Source organism: Callorhinchus milii, unplaced genomic scaffold (genome assembly GCF_018977255.1).
Source record: "Callorhinchus milii isolate IMCB2004 unplaced genomic scaffold, IMCB_Cmil_1.0 Scaffold24, whole genome shotgun sequence".
Taxonomy (NCBI): Eukaryota; Metazoa; Chordata; class Chondrichthyes; order Chimaeriformes; family Callorhinchidae; genus Callorhinchus; species Callorhinchus milii.
Window position 1 is genome coordinate 5,273,874 of NW_024704765.1, and position 17,226 is coordinate 5,291,099.

The 17,226-nt window shown below is 43.1% G+C and overlaps 2 protein-coding genes across 3 annotated transcripts in view; both read right to left on the reverse strand.

Moving 5' to 3' along the window:
- Positions 1 to 1,935: 1,935 nt before the first annotated feature.
- LOC103187656 (tumor necrosis factor receptor superfamily member 14-like) lies at positions 1,936 to 10,447 on the reverse strand. 2 transcript variants are annotated; one of them, XM_007907246.2, is made up of 10 exons: positions 10,305 to 10,447; positions 9,782 to 9,846; positions 7,812 to 7,914; positions 6,381 to 6,506; positions 4,945 to 5,100; positions 4,422 to 4,512; positions 3,909 to 4,084; positions 3,722 to 3,817; positions 2,464 to 2,507; positions 1,936 to 2,239 (listed from the first exon to the last, which is right to left on the reverse strand). In XM_007907246.2, exons 2-10 carry the CDS (start codon positions 9,815 to 9,817, stop codon positions 2,189 to 2,191), a joined length of 879 nt encoding a protein of 292 aa, XP_007905437.2. In that variant the 5' UTR covers positions 9,818 to 9,846; positions 10,305 to 10,447; the 3' UTR covers positions 1,936 to 2,188. The 2 variants fall into 2 exon arrangements, with proteins under 2 accessions (XP_007905437.2, XP_042199420.1); XM_042343486.1 differs by having other exon boundaries at positions 10,356 to 10,419.
- A 6,473-nt stretch (positions 10,448 to 16,920) lies between these two features.
- Positions 16,921 to 17,226, reverse strand: part of LOC103173703 (tumor necrosis factor receptor superfamily member 14-like) — a 32,186-nt gene continuing 31,880 nt past the window's right edge. The window contains exon 9 of the mRNA XM_042343490.1: positions 16,921 to 16,957. Coding sequence (XP_042199424.1) covers positions 16,943 to 16,957 — 15 coding nt within the window. The 3' untranslated portion in view covers positions 16,921 to 16,942. The remainder of the gene's footprint in view (positions 16,958 to 17,226) is intronic.

Sequence of the window (17,226 nt, forward strand, 5' to 3'; positions counted from 1 at the left end):
AACGAGGGGATTATATACTGAATGGCGGCGTCTTGGAGAGACCAAAGGGACTCGGGAGGACAGCGCCACAAGTCTTTGGAAGCGGCAACACAACCGGAAAGGGCTGTGGTTGAAAACAAAAAGCTAAATAGTACTCTGGGTTTTATACATAGGGACGTACAGCACAAAACAAAGCAAATGACGCTAAGTCTATACAAAGCAACTGGAGTTTTAAGCGCCTCGCGACAGGAAAGTCGTTGAAGCTTTGACCGGGGGACAAAGCTTATGCTATATTATTGTTTAAAATAATACCAGGGATGAAGAGCTTTAGATATGAGGTTGGAGAAGTTGGGTCTATTTCCATTGGAGCAGCGAAATGTTGAGGGGACCTAATAGAGGCGTACAAAATTATGACAGGGTTTTGACAGGGAAAATAGGGAGAAGCTTTTTCCACTGGAAGGGGAGTCGGTGACCATTGGCCGCTGTAGTTATGATAGTCACAGGGAGAGCGTAAGGAGAGTTTAGGAGATTTATTTTCACACAGAGTTGTTGGGGTATGGAATGCCCGGCCAAGTAAGGTGGTAGCGGTATATGAAGGATAGAGGATTGAAGCGTTGTGGGGTTAGGGCAGGGCAGTGGGATTGAATGAACAACTTGCCCTGAGAGCTGGTGCAGACTCGATGGGCTGAATGGCCTCCTTCGGTGCTGCAAATTTCTATGATTGTATCTTGTGAACAGGATAAATCAATAAGCCTAAAGGGTATTCAGACCATTTGAAAATTAAGTAAATTAATTTTCTGACTTGCTTACCACATTCGGTGAGTTTCAGATCCAATGTAAATTTAGTTATTCTCCTCACCATTACTTTCTCAGTCTCTCATTCTTTAAATCTCCTTTTACACAAATCTATATCCAAAACATTGTTTTATTTACATTCATTGAGTTTCCAATATTGACAGACACTAACAATAACTGACTCAAATATTTTTCACTCAAACACATTGATACATTGTTGGTTAGATGCTTTCTCTCATCAACATTGTCCACAACTCCTCCTTAATCCTTTAATGCAGACACTGGTTGAAGTGCGCGGATTGTGTTGAAAAATTGAGCAGATCTGTTTGTGGGAACTTGCTGTGTGCAAAATGATTGAACTTGACAGAAAATCAGTTGCTTCACATGATCAGGTATAACAATGCATATTGCTTCTTTTAAAAGGGATTTTAAAGCGCTCAAATGTACATATTTTGAAATATATAATGCACTCATTGAAAATTGGTATCTAGAAAAATACAGTAAAACCTCCCATAAGTCTGATCTGTATAAATTATACACATTGCTTAAGTCGTACAGCTCCCCACGTCCTGTCGAATTTCCTATTAAATCCACTTAAATTTAAATGTATTTATTGTATTGTATTGAATGCATTAGAGAAACAGAGGAGGGGGGTGAGGGGAAGAGAGTGATTGAGGACCACGGGAGGGAGAGAATAATTGAGAGAGAGGGAAGAGTGATTGAGAGGAAGAGAGAAAATTTGTAAGAGTTTGTATTCTAATAAAACTGATCTGTTTTGAAACCTGTTTGGTTGTGCCATTCATCACCGGTGCCATGACCCGATCTGCCATTCCCCACCTCCGCAACATACCATTCCCTCTGCTCAGTGGGCTCTGACCTGCTCCACATCCCCCGCCTGACACTCCTCACCATCGGACCTTCAGCCTCCCAGTCCCTACCTTTGGAACTCCATCCAACAGTCCCTTCGTCTGGCCCGCTCCCTTGCCTCCTTCATGGCCCGTCTCAAGAGCCTACTCTTTGACCGCATCTTTGGTCACTTTCCTACTTCTACCCTTCACCTCTCCTGATCCCAGCCACCTGCTCGGGTCCAAATCCCTGGCTGTCCAGTGCCTTGGGACGTCGTCCTGACGTGAAATGCGTTGTTGACTCACTGACGTGATATCAAATTAAAGTTTTATTACTATTATTATAAGAAGAAATGTGGAAGTTTCTCTCGTTTTCTGTTTAAAAGGATTCAGGGTTGTAAGATCCCCACACACTTGTTTTCAAATCCCCTGAGCTTGTCTGAAGTTTGACAAAATTCAATCCAAGAACACCCAACCCTCTTCATGAGTGATCATGTAGTTCATGTGTTTGCTGCTCCTTCTTCAATATTTCCTGGTTTAGTCCTATGACTGGTTCCTGTATTACCAATTCATGAATCACGACGTTCATTAGAGATTGATATCGACAACATCACATTCTCCTGCAGAAGAAAAATAAGGAATTAATTAAGTTAATCTAGAATTACTGATCATTTTTATGTGGATAACAATCCTTTCATTTGACATAGCACCTTAGGCCTTTGAAATATCTCATGGCATTGGAATGCAGAATGATGTCACTATTTTATCTTTATAATTTTTAACTCCAGATTTTAGACAACACATTACACATAGTGCTACATAAAGATAGTAACATTTAACTTACCTCTTCCTGATTGTTTCCTAATTGTATTTTGTCAACATCTTTTGCTGCAAGAAAAATATAGGTCAGTTAATAGAAAGAACATGTACTAATTAATTACAGTTTCCATGTCTTTGGGCTATTATGCCAATGTTATGATAATACAAGAAAAACAAAGCTATCGGAGTCAGTAACAAAAAAAAGTTCAGCAAATCATTGAAAGGAAGTTAAGGAGATATGTTAGATATGTTAGCAAACTGGTGTTTGCTGAGCAAAGGGAACAGCCGGGGCAGGAGATCACAGAGAGGAGTTTCTCCTGGGGTTTAGGGGGAGCTTGCTGTCCGCAGTCCCCCCACCACGGCAGCCGAGGGAGACTCTGATCATCTGTCCCAACAGTGAACCATGAAACGCTACCCTTACTTCCTCTCTCTCCCACTCTCTCTCAATCACCTCTTCCCTCCCCCTCTCTCTCTATCTCACTCCCTTTCGCACTCACTCTATCACCCTTTCTCCTACACTCTCTCAGTCTCTCTCTCGGAATCCCTCTCTCACCTCTCCCTCCCTTTCTGTTTATTAATTCAAAACTCCGCCACCTGGATACTCACCAGCACAAAACTCTCTACTCCCATCACCCCAGTCCTTGCCAGGCTCCACGGGCTCCCAATTCCCAAACGGATTTCAAGATCCTCTCATTCGTTTTCAAATTCCTTCATTGCCTCGCACCTCCCCCCTCTCGAATTTGCTTACCCACCACCCCCCCACTTGCTGCCTCCGCTCGGCCGGCTCCAGCCTCGTTTGTCCTTCGTCCCCTCCACCATCAGTGGCTGTGGCTTCACCAATAGGCTACGAAACTCTGGAACTCCCTCTCTCAACACCCCCCCCCCCCCTCCGACTTGCCCCCTCCTCCCCACTTTCAAATCCCGCCTAGAAAAGACTTTGCTTTTTGATCGTGCTTATGGTCACCTCCCCCCTCCCTCTACCCCGGCTCGGTGTCAGATTCCCCCACTGTCAAGCACTCCGGGATGTTACTCCGTGTGAGGACCGCTATATAAATGCAAGTGGTTGTTTCTCTCTCTCTCCCTCACGCTCTCTCTCACACAAACACTCTCTCCCCCTCCCTCTCTCACACACTCTCTCAGTTCCTCTCCTCTCAGCTGGGGAGGGGCTTCCTGACAAGACTCAGTAACGGCTGATATTGTTCCTCCCCGAAGCTCAATGCGTTGCAGTGTGTCAGGAAATCCCCCTCGAGCTGAAGGGACGGCAAAGAGGTCCTTTTACTGACCTTCAGTTCCTGACGCTGCCATGTGCGGCTCATGTGCGTCACTTGGTTGACAATATTTTATGGTCTGGGCAGCATCCGTGTGAGTCCAATACCCATCTAAGGAAGAAGAATATTTCTGATTTGACTGATACAAAACAAAGAATAAAAATGTGTTGGTTCAGAAAACAATAGTATTAAAGCCACAAACCTGTACACTTTCTCACAGCTCGTCTCTTCCACCACAAAATTCCAACACCAATCACTACAATCACTACAGGTATTACAATAGACAATACTATAAGTGCTATGTTCATCTTCTCTTTACACTCTGCATCCATGGAAGGGTTTCCTGGTCTAACCTCAAGTTTGTTCAATTCTTCACATCTGGGGAAAAGCAGAATAATTAATTCGTACAAAAATCTATACATTATACCCACACTTAAGAAATAATTGTTATTGAAATGTTTCTAACACCACAACAGTTTGAGTTAGACTCACTTTTGGTACCTTGGGACTAAATAGATTATGATTAACATCAGATTCAACAGGAATTTAACCAATCTATGATTTTCCCTGGGAAAATTACGTATGTTGTAATTTTGGGGAATATTCAGAAACACCTGAATCTGAGAGTTGTACAGCATCTGTACTGAGCCACAACTCCTGTTTCGTGGTTCCCATTTCCCATGTGATTAATTTAGATTCCTTATAAAGTACTTACTTAGTCCATGGCTTACACTGTTCAGTAGAAACTGTATCTGAATATGTTCCATGAGGACACTTCTCACACACAGCGTCTTCCCAGATTGTTTCTGAAAAAACATGTACAACCACAGAATATTGGAGAATCTTAACTCAGCTAAGTTTGCCCTGTGAAGGAGTCTTTAAGTATATTGATGAATCGCGATCACCATGTTATAACAAGGTTTCACTATATCACTACACTAAACATGAAACCAATTCCTAAGATTACAGAAACGTACAACAACTTGCATTTATATAGGGCCCCTCACGCAGGGCAGCGTCCCAGAGCGTTTGACAGTGGTGGAGCACAACCCGCGAGCTGGGAGGAGGTGACCATAGATCGAAGAGGTAAGTCTTCTGGCTTCAGAGTAGGGCAAAGCAGAAGAATAGGGGAGGAGTGGCTTAAAGCACGGCCACGGAGGGAACGGAGGGCATGAGGGACATGCAGGAGGCTGGAGCAGTCGAGCGGATTCACAGTAAAACTTGAACTAGCACCTTACCTTTTTGTTTAACTCTTTCACCGACAGGACACAGGCTATGCTTTCTGCATGTCTTACATCCACTCTCTTCTCTTTGCACACAGAAATAACCCTCTTTGCAATGGCAAATAGAATTTTGGATGTTGTAACATTCTTGTGCAGTGATAAGTCCCATCCCTAGAAATAAAAAATCATGGGATTCAGTGAATCAGTCTGACCTACTTCAAGTTACTATAGTTTGGGAATGATGAAAACCTGAAGGTTCATTGTTGCAGGTATAAACAATGTAGGAAGCAGCAACTCTTTCAAAGCGAATTTATCCTACGTGCAATCAAAGCTGTTTATAGACACTAAAATAAAAGCCTATGATATGAAGAAATAATAATTATTTCAGGAATGGTAAACAAAGTTTTCTCCCTGAAAGTGTCTTGACAGCACAAGGGACCAGGGAAAAGACAGAATTTAATTGATTTTTCTCTATTGTATCCACACAGACTAACTATAACTCCAAGAAACTACAATGCTCTACTAACCTTTCATCAATACCCATTTTGTTCCCGGCTCCTGTGTTTGGACTGCATGTTTAAAACTATACAAACTATTACAGGCTTTATCAAGTGCCCTGTATAATTGGGGATTACAAAGTGAGACTCTCAGCTAGAAACACGACAATCATGTTTCAGTTACTGTTCCTACTCAACCTTCCTGAGCTGTGTTTGATACAGCTCCTTAAACATTTGGAGGATGTCTTAAACCGCTTTATAGGATACACTGCCAAGTGGAATGAATGTATTCTGTAGGTGAATGCAATAGCCAATTTGTACACAGAAATGTCCCACAAATAGCAAAGCGGAGAAAGACCAATTTGTTTGATATAACTCCTATAATGTTTCAATATTAGAGGCGCTATATGAAATACAAGGATTACTATCATTAAAGTTTACAAACTTGATAACTTAAAACTTAAAGCTCGGCAATGATAGAGTGCACAGATATCTGAAAAACATAAATAGAGCAGATCTACTACTATAATAATAATCCTTGCATTTGATATAGCGCTTTTCACATTGGGAGGACGTCCCAAAGCGCTTCACAGAACACACTGAATTGACTGTATATTTGTGGGCGAACGCGGCAGCCAATTGCACACAGCAATGTCCCACAAAGAGTCGTAGATTGAAAATGACCAATTTATTATTGTTTGGGTTTTTTTTTGGAGGAATTATTATTAGGCTCTGTGTGGAGTAAGGAAACTTGCCCAAGGTTTCGCCCTCTGTCTGGAATTGAACTCAGGTCTCTCACTTGCAAAGCGAGTGCTCTAACCACTGAGCTACAGGACTCCAATGGTCCTTGCTACCAATGGAAGCAAGAGTTGTGACTGAGAAGTTTGAATTAGTTTTGTTTGTTAATAACCATTCCTGACAGAGGTTGTCATGAAATTACAGTATAATATTTACCTGAATCACAAGTGTCGCACTTCAGACATTTCTCCAGCCCACTGGGATGCGAAATGTATTCACCTTGAGTGCATGTTATACATTTAGAGTAAGATCCCTCTTTGCAATGCTCCATCACTCGACTTCCTGAAATATAAAAACAATATATTAGCCAAAGTTAGCAATACTGGTCTCATCCCGTAACTCTTACCCACGAAACACTTCACTGGAAAACATTTCAAGCTGCTACAAACTGCAGCTCACATGAGAACTATTACACAATAACACATAGTAGAGAATAACACAGAACACACGGGTGAATGGAGAACAGTTTGTAGCAGAGACTGAATCCTAAAATTAGACTCCCTGACATTATCTCACACTCTGCTTCCTGATATTTTGTGCTACACTGTAAACCTCGCATAGGTCTTATCGCCTAAGTCATATATTCACCCGAGTCCCATTCAGTTTCCTATCAAAACCATTTAGATTGCTTTGCAATAGTCGTATTAGTCGCCTCATAACTCATAACACCGCTCCCCTATTCTCCATTACTCTAACGCTTACTTCATTTCCCGCGATTCCAATCTTGCCAGTAAGTGCACATGCAATGACAAGTCAAGACACACTGAATTGCGGGAGACGTAGTTTTGACCCGTCACCGCCTGTGCACTCACAGGCTGCAGTAATGAACTAATGCATGCACACTTACCCCACGTGGATTGTACATTTTTGATTAGATTGAATTTTACACAACTTTATACAGTTTACCTGTAACTCGGTTGTCATATTAAATGTATGGTCCCGACTGATACGACATGTATAGTAATTCTGTAGAATAGTTGAAGTGTGACTTCAAATAAGTGTAAGAGATATTCTTTCCAGCCAATTTGTACACAGCAGTGTCCCGCAGACAGCCATAAAAGGGAATGACCAATTTGGTTTAGGGATTGTTGCGCAAGACAATGGGAGAAATTCCCTTCCCTTTTCAAACAGTGCCAATTGGGTTCTTTAACATCAACCTGAACAGGCAGAGGGGATATTAATTTAATGTCTCATTTGAAGGATGGCACCTCCAACAATGCAGCCAACATGCAGTGTCAGCCTAGAATTGTGAGTTCTCCATTGCAGTGCGGTGCCAAAATGGGCCTTGAACCCACAACTCAGAGGTGAGCATACCACCAACTGAGTCAGACTGACACGTTTTGACGTAAGATCGCAATAATGTGTAACTTTGAAGTTTTAAGCAAATCAGTTAAAATTGGAGAGACCTCAACATTAGACTGCTTTCTGAATTGAACATTTCGCAAGTTGGCTGTGATATTTGATTTGCAATAATTATCCGGGCACTAATCTTTGAGGGAATTCAAACATTTTCTATTCAACAGCTACAAATAATGCTGTTAATATATTAAGCGTTTTGAGAAAGAAGGACCATTCGTGAGAACTCACCCGCTTGGCACTTTTGGCAGCACTGTCCATGGATAAAATACTGTCCTTCGTCACAACAGGTGACCAATTGCAAGTGGTCAAACAATATGAAGATGCACAACATCTAAATTGGGTGGGGGGGGGAGGAAAAAAAACACTGAATTGAATTTGATATAGAAATATATACAATGGCTCTTTCCTCGCCTGGTTTCACTCTTATCTTTCCCTTCGTCTCCACTTTGCATCCATCAATAGCTTCTCCACCATCCTCTCAGCTTTAATATTTTGCATACTCCCACTCGGTGATATCATCTGCAGGCATGGGACTATTTTCCACATATATGTGGATGATACCCCATTCTATCGCTCTGCCTGTCCACTCTTCCTACACACAAAAATACAGCAGCAGAATGCCGGTATAAAGCAAAGTTCCAAAGTTTTGGGATCATGTGGACCTGTGTTAACCAGAAGCTGACTAGCCAGCTTCCATATCAAAAGATGCCTGATGCCTGACTTTCAGTTTATCACTAAAGTCAATTGCTGCACATTACATGTTGCTAATGTCACTTCCTATACTCTGAGCATACGCTTGAAGTACCGTGTAATTTCACTTTGTGAAGGAAGTAATGTCAGCGGCATTTCCTGCATATAATAATAATAATAATCCTTGCATTTGATATAGCGCTTTTCACGTCAGGAGGACGTCCCAAAGCGCTTCACAGAACACACTGTAAAGTGAATTGACTGTATATTTGTGGGCGAACGCGGCAGCCAATTGCGCACAGCAATGTCCCACAGACAGTCGTAGATTGAAAATGACCAATTTATTATTGTTTTTGGTTTTGGAGGGATTATTATTAGGCTCTGTGTGGAGTAAGGAAACTTGCCCAAGGTTTCGCCCTCTGCCGGGAATTGAACTCAGGTCTCTCACTTGCAAAGTGAGTGCTCTAACCACTGAGCTACAGGACTCCCCAAGCATATAGTGTGCGGAAAGGAAGGTCAGCGGTGACCTGACTTTTCAGAAATCAGCGGATTTTTTGCACTTCATTATAACATGGCCACTGAGATATTGCACCCAGACATTCACACAACAGGATTTTCATGTGAGAGGACCTAGTTGCGAAAGGTTGGGCAAGTTCGCTTACTCCACACGCCTCTGTTTACCTAGCAATACGTAGGAACCCGGTTGTTAGTCAATTGGCAGATTGCTTTTCCAGGGGTAATAATCCTTTCCAAAATAAATAATAATAATTTGGTCACTCAATCCACGACTGTTCGAATTCAAGATCCTCACCCTCACCTACAAGGCCATTCACGGCCTTGCTCCCCCCTACCTCTCCGACCTACTATCCCCCTACCTACCTGTACCCTCCGTTCCTCTGGCTCCGGTCTGCTCCACATCCCCCGCCCCAACCGCCCTACCATCGGTTGCCGGGCATTCAGCCTCTCAGCCCCGAGGCTCTGGAACTCTATCCCCCAGTGCCTTCGCCGCTTCCTCTCTTTCCTCCTTCAAGGCCGGTCTCAAGACATTTCTCTTTGACTGTGCCTTCAGCTCCCCTCGCGACTCTCTACCCCCTCCTCGCTCCCTCCCTTCCCTCCCCTCACCCTGACCATTTCCCCCCAATGCTCGGGTCCTGACCTAACTGTACAGCGCCTCGGGACGTCCTCCCGACGTGAAAGGCGCTCAATAAATGGAATCTTGTTGTTGTTGTTTGTGGGACGCTGCTGTGCATAATTGGCGGCCGCATTTCGCCCATAAAATATACAGTCAATTCATTTTACAGTATATTCTGTGAAGCCCACTGAGATGTCTCGAAGACGTGATAAGGCACCATATCGAATGCAAGGATTATTATTGCAAGGATTATTATTACACCGTACTTAATAAAAGGATTAAATGTCTCACTTAAAAGAAAAGGTCAAATATAGTTTAAGATTAGTTATGTAGTTAAACTTAATATGCAATTCATTACACAACAATTAATACTCACCAGTTTGCCACGTTGGATTACAAAGTCCAAATGCATTCTGTTTTACTCAAGAGAAGTTAAAGAAACTGAAATAAAAGAAGATTAAACCATAAAACTGATTTGAAATAACGATAAAAAATTACTTTTAAACCCAGAGGAATAAAGTCTGTTCTTTCCATTAATATGGTGAGTCCTAAAGCACTTAACGTGATGGATATCCATTAATTTTTCCATTTACCGAGTGGTTTCCCAGAACGAAAGTGAATCTCCTAATGCAATGATCTCAACACATGCTTTTCGCTTGGCTTCCAACCGCACTATTCTACAGCCCCGTAACAAGCATCAATGGTGTGTTTCCAGGCTCTTCTTGTGATTAATATTATGGTTTATTTATGGCATAATCCAAGAAATAATCAATCAAGAACATTTATTATGTTGACCAACCCCAAAATAACCAGTTTAAAAAAAATCACCAAAAGATTGACCATGTAACTGGTCCTGTGGTGCTTTTCAAAAGGAAGAGGCAAGGTGACTTTTTATTCACCTGAGAGTCTGTCAGTCGTGCAGGTGACCCTTTCCTTTCCCACCCGCTCACCTCGTTGGGGGAGAGAAGCAGATTAATGTCCGTGTGTAAGAGAGAGACAGTTTCAGCACTTCTGCCCCGATGGCGTCCAACAGCAACACTACACAATGTTCACTTATACTTTCACATTCACTAAGGAAGCTGCACCCTGCTGTAACTTGTTGATTGTCAATTGAGCTCGATTTCTTAGAAATCACATGCTTGCAAACCCAATATCCTGGTTGTAAATTGGGCTCAAAAACAGATAAACATATGAATCTTGAGGAGCCCTATAGTTTAGTGGTTTAGAAGGTTCAATTTATGGTCAGGGCCAAGCATTGGGCAAGTTTCCTTATTACTCCTCTCGCCTCTGTTTACCTGGCAGTAAGTAGAAACCCAGTTGTTAGTCGATTGGCTAATAATAATAATAACACCGTACTTATAATAATAAGAAGAGGGTCTTAAGACCCTCTTCTTCGACTTCGGTCACTCCCCCTGCCCTCCCCCAGCCATGATAATAATAATAATAATCCTTGCATTTGATATAGCGCTTTTCACGTCGTTAGGACATCCCAAAGCGCTTCACAGAACACACTGTAAAGTGAATTGACTGTATATTTGTGGGCGAACGCGGCAGCCAATTGCGCACAGCAATGTCCCACAAACAGTTGTAGATTCAAAATGATCAATTTATTATTGTTTTTGGTTTTGGAGGGATTATTATTAGGCTCTGTGTGGAGTAAGGAAACTTGCCCAACGTTTGGCCCTCTGCCTGGAATTGAACTCAGGTCTCTCACTTGCAAAGCGAGTGCTCTAACCACTGAGCTACAGGACTCCACAATTAATTAATTAATTAATAATAATTTGGTTACTCAATCCACGACTGTTTGTGTGACGCTGCTGTGCGCAATCGTCTGCCGAGTTTCGCCCACAAAATATACAGTCAATTCACTTTACAGTATATTCTAAGAAGCGCTTTGGACGTCTCGAAGACGTTATAAGGAGCTATATCAAAGGCAAGGATTATTGTTATATATTATTACCGTCACGACTCCCTGGCTCGGTACTGTGCTCTGTCGCTGTCACGCGCACTGGACGCTACTCTGCCTGAGGGGCGCTATATAAATGCAAGTTGTTGTAGAAAAGTGAAAGGAAAACTTAGGCAAAATGTTTCCACACAAGAGTTGTTGAGGTGTGGAACGCCCTGCCAAGTCAGGTGTTGGAGGCCATTTGGGAGTTTTGAGAGGGACGTAGACAGGTATAAGGAGAATAGAGACTTCCTGCAGAAAAGGTAGAACAGTGGGATTGAATATACACCTTGCGCTTGAGAGCCGGTGAAACCACTACTCCTTTAAACTTACCAGTCTCACATTGCTCACCATTTAGTATTAAACGCTGAGGATTAGGGTTCATAAAACTGGTGCCCTAGTGACAATTGGTTCTCCTAATTAATTCACCAAAGCACATTTTGTTAGTAATAAGTTAGTACCCGTTGACCCGTTCTGTCCTCCTCCATATCCGCAACATACCCCAACTCCTCCACTCTTTCTCACCTCAGGCCGTCGAGACCCACATGTATGCTTTCATCAATCCAAGCTTGACTATGCTAACTCCTTGCTCACAAGACTTCCCAACTCTTTGCTCACAGGGCTTCCCAACTCTTCCCTCCACAAGTTGCAGATTCAGAACTCTTTCGCAGTAACCTCCATTAGCTGACCGCCCCCATCCTCACCTGGCTTCAGCGGCACCCCATCCCCCAGAAGATTGCGTTCAAGATCTTCGTCCTGACTTTTAAAGCCCTCCACTGTCTTCCTCCTCCCCATTTCTGCTACCTAATAAAACTTTTATCACCTTTCTCATTCCCTCTGCTCAGAGGGCATTGGTCTGCTCCACATCCCCCAGCCAGCCCGCTTCTCCATTGGCGGTCAGGCCTTCAACCTTCCTGCCCGACATCCCCTGGAACTTCATCCTAGTGCCCCTCCGATTCACCCTCTCCCTAGCCTCCTTCAAGTCGTATTTCAAGACCTTCCTCTTTGACCATGGCTTTGGTCATCTTTCCACCCTTTTGTTCATTATCACTCTAGACTCCAATCTTCAGCTCAGGTGCAAACCCTTCACAGTCCAGCGCCTTGAGACACCCTCCCAATGTGAAAGGAGCTAAAAAAAATGGAATTTGTTTTCCGATACTGTCAACCAGTCTCTCTCCTCAGGCTCTGTTCCGCTCCCCCTGCAAACCGTTGTCATCACACTCCTCCTCAAGAAAACCACCCTCGATCCCTCTAATCTCTCATACTACCGTTCCATCTCCAACCTACCCTTCCTTGCCAAAGTCCTGGAATCCATTGTTGCAGGTCAACTTCAGTCACACCTCTCCCTCCACACCCTCCTCGAGCCCCTGCCGTCTGGTTTTCGTTCTGAGTGCCCACAGCACAGAGACAGCGCTTGTCAAAGTCACAAACAACATTCTCTCTATCTGTGACCAGAGCTGCCTCTGCCTCCTCATCCTCCTGGATCTCACTGCCGCGTTCGACACAGTCGACCACGCCATCCTCCTCCATCAGCTCTCCTCCCTCATCTACCCTTAGTGGGACTGCACTCGCATGGTTTGAGTCCTACTTAACTAACCGCCTCCATTTCACCTCAGTAAATGGTTTCTCTTCCCTCCACCGCCCAGTTACCTGCGGGGTACCCCAGGGCTCCATCCTTAGCCTCTTCCTTATCTATATACTGCCTCTGGGCGATGTCATCTGCAGACACGGGGTAAACTTCCACATGTATGCGGATGACACACAAATCTACTTTGCCTCCTCCAGTACCAACTCCAGGTCCACCAAAGTTCTATCAGCTTGTCTGGCAGACATCAAGGCCTGGATGAATGTAAACTTCCTGCAGCTGAATATGGACAGATGGAAGCCATGCTCCTTGGTTCCCATCAACGTCTTCACTCCTGCGAATCTGAACTCCTCAACCTCCCTGGGCTCTCACTCAGACTCACCAAACCAGTGCTCAACCTAGGCGTCCGGCTTGACTCCCAGCTGTCCTTCCTCCCCCACATCCGGTCCCTGACCACCTCCGCCATATTGCCCACCTCTGACCGTACCTACTCCAAATGCAGCTGAAACCCTTGTGCATGCGTTTGTCACCTCCAGCCTGGATTACTCCTCGACGCTCTCCCCAGCTTCACCATTCACAAGATCCAGCTCATTCAAAACTCTGCTGCTTTCATACTGACCCGACCTAAACTCCATGCCCACATCTCACCAATTCTGGCCAGGCTCAATTGGCTCTCCATCACTGAACAGATTGCCTTCAAGATCCTCACTCATATTCAAACCCATTCACTCACTGACACTTCCCTACCTCTCCCGACTTTCCTCTTCGACCGTCCTTACGGCCACCCTTTCCCTGGCTTGGAGTCAGGATCCGCTACTGTTAAGCGCTCTGAGACACTACCCTGTGTGGAGGACGTTCTATTGTTAAAATCCAAATTGCGATGTGCGATTGCTCTTAAAGACCTGAAAAACTCAAAACGGAGTCAGTGCGGTAAACATCCAAAAAACACTTTATTTCATATATGTGGTGCAGAGCGGTAGCAATAACTCTTTCAAGATACTGCTCCCCATACTGCACACCAGATAAAAACAACATCTGTCTTTTATACAGGTTCCACTTTCCAAAATTGGATGTCTGTTTATTTCAGAAAAGAGATATGGGTCCCGGGTTCCTTAGCACAATAACATATACATTGATAGTTGCAAACCAAAACAAAGCTAATATTACACCAAATGCGAAAACATGTTTTGTCTCATTGCCTTTGCTTATTCTATAACTTTTGCGATTGCCCAAAGATGAACAACATTACCTCACTTTCCACACTATAAGTGCAAGTTGTTGTGGTGCGCAATTGGCTGCTGAGTTTTGCCCACAAATATGGTCAATTCACTTTGCAGTATATTCTGTGAAGCGCTTTGAGACGTCTAGAAAACCTGAAAAGCGCTATATCAAATGCAAGGATTGTTAAGGATTATAAAGATACTGGCAATAGGTGTCTCACATAATTTTTATTAATACATGTTATTATACATTGCTGGTTAGATGCTTTCTCCCAATGGTCCATAACTCCCCTTCAATCTTTTAATGCTAAGATAAGCAGATTTCAACAATGGCAAAAAGTTATCTCAAACAGTTCATATACCTCGAATCGAAATAGCTCAAAGCACATCCTAATGTGAATGGTGTTATAGGAAAGGCAATATGTCGCCTTGTTCTGCTGTCTTGATACATTCCATGATAGTGATCTGAGTTTACAAAAGCCGCTTGTATTTTTGATTGCGGCTGTCATCAGTGCATTGGGATGTCGTTTACAAGTGAAAGGTGCTTTATAATTATAATTTTGTTGTTGTTGTCATGCACTGGCTGAGCCTGACGCCGAGTGTAAGAGGTGACAGTAATCACAGTCGAGAGGAAAGTCTTCAGACGTGATCTGAAAAGGGAAAATGAGGCGGCAAGGATGGAAGTACTGAAGGAGCGAGATCCAATCTTTTGGGACAGCTGAATAGAGTGGGGAGGTGGTGGAGTGGGGAGTGGTGCAGGTCGGAGAGGTAGAGAGGTGCCAGGGTGTGAAGGGATTTGTAGACGTGTGAGGATCTTGAAGTCAATCTGTTGTGTGATAGGTTTCGTTTTTCATTCGTCTCAAGACTCATGAGGGTGAGTTTGTCTTTTGGGCAACAAAAGAAAATCTAGGAACAGCCAACCTTCTCCATCAGTGATCATGTGTTCACGTGTTTGCTGCTTCTTTTGTATCATTTCCTGAATCACAATTTCTTTCAGAAGGTTATAACGGCTCCAACAAAATTGTCAGCTGCACAAGAAAAATACAAAAAATCTAAGTTAATTTAGAATTACTGATCATTTTTAAGTGGACAATAATCCTTGTATTGATAGAGCGCCTTATGCCATTGAAATACAGTGGAAACCAGTTAAGACAGACACATCAGACAGCCATTTTGTCCGGTTTAAGAGGCATCGAAGGTTAACTGAAATACCAGCAGAGGAGCCCCGCCGACTCTGTATAACATGTAATAACGTTGTTTGACCTGAAGCAATAATAATCTTTGCAAGTGATGTTAATGGCCTTGGATGTTAATGGGCTTCAGTGTTAACTAACCAAACAGGACACCAAGGAGTTGTCCAAGGAGTTGTCCAAGGAGTTAAAGATAAAATCCTGTTCTCTCACAGTATACAGTAAATTATACAGTATTTACCTTTGTTTGGCTGCAAAATAATGGCTGAGGAGCTCCCTCCCTCCCTCTCATTGCCATTCCCATTAGACAGGAAGGGGACCAATTAGCGGCACACTGAAGTGACTGATAGCCTGCAGCCACTTGTGAATGGATGGGCTTCACCCACTCATATATGGCTCAGCTGTCATTCAATCGTGAGTGGACTCCTCCCATTCCCTCACTTGTTGTTCTCCGTTGCTCTGCCCCCTCAATGATTGACAGCCCAACTCCAGCCCCTTGTGAATGGCTGGAGTCCGCTGGCAATCAATCTTATGGCCTCCTCCCTTCTACCCTCATGGCTGAATAATAATACTTCCATTCGATTTTGCGCCTTGTCATGTCTTCGAGACGTCTCAAAGCTCTTCACAAAGTATACTTGAAAGTGAATTGACTGCGTATTTTGTGGGCGAAACACGGCAGCCAATTGCCAATTGCGCACAGCCGTGTCCCACAAACAGCCATGGATTGAGTGACTAATTCATTATTTATTTTTAAGGAATTATTGCCCCTGAACAACTGGGTTCCTACTGACTGCTACGTAAGCAGAGTCTTGTGGAGTAAGGAAACTTGCCCAACATTTCACCCTGCCGGGAATCGATCTCACGTCTCTCGCGTGCAAGCGAGTGCTCTAACCACTGAGCCACAGGACCGCATGGAGCAGCGTGTCACACAAAGGCCCGAGTGAGTCCATTCAGTGGTGAACAGTGCGGCATTTTGCCCAGAGTAACCGGATTTTTGTCTGAATCAACCGGCCTAATTAAAACAGGTTAGAATACAAATGATTCAGGGCCGGGCATTTTGTTCAATTTACCCATCATCTGGGATTAACCGGCATCGCCTAAAGCAGATTCCACTGTATCTCAAAGCACCTCACATTTTACTGTAATGTGTAGAGACCAATTGTAGGAGAAAGCAGAAGCCAATTAAACTGTATATAAGTGAAGCCACCTGACAAACTAGTGTCACTCTGAATCAGCATCTATTTTGGCCTCGTACCTGTACAGTACAATATTTACACTCTACACATATAGAGGGTCTGGCACAGAACAAGCCTGTGAGCAGATAATGTCATTGTCATGTACAGTGAGTGAATGATTAACATGGATTTAGTTTGCATTAACTGTTGGCATAAAATGTAGGTCACTGAAGAGACTAGAGGGGAATCAATGGGTGGACACTGATGTAATGCTGTTTTCAATGGCTTTGGAATGTGTTTTGTGGAATGTCACTATTTTGCCTTGATAATTTTCAACTCAAGTTTTTAGACAATACATTACACACAGTGCTATATAAATATAGTAACATTTAATATACCTTTTCATCCTCATCTTTTCCTTCTCACACCATTTGCTGCAAGAAAAATATAGATCAATAAATAGAAAGAATACGTACCAATTGATTACAGTTTACAAGTCTCTGTGCTATTATGCCAATGTCATAATAATACAAGAAAAATTAATCAATTTGAGTCAGTAATAAAAATGATCAGTAAATGTTTAAAAGAGAGTTAAGCAGATATGTGGGTAGTCGAGGTATTAAAGGTGTTAGAAAATAAAATCAGCCAAATCTGTAAGGAAATAACGCTAATTCCTTTAACCAGGTATCAAACTGTTTTATTATTA

Coding starts and splice junctions, on each gene's coding strand:
- LOC103187656 (XM_007907246.2), bottom strand. CDS start 9,817: ATGCATTTGGACTTTGTAATCCAACGTGGCAAACTG. Junction 3,818..3,908: donor AGCTGTGAGAAAGTGTACAG/GTTTGTGGCTTT, acceptor CTTCTTCCTTAG/ATGGGTATTGGACTCACACG. Junction 2,240..2,463: donor TAGGAAACAATCAGGAAGAG/GTAAGTTAAATG, acceptor TTTCTTCTGCAG/GAGAATGTGATGTTGTCGAT.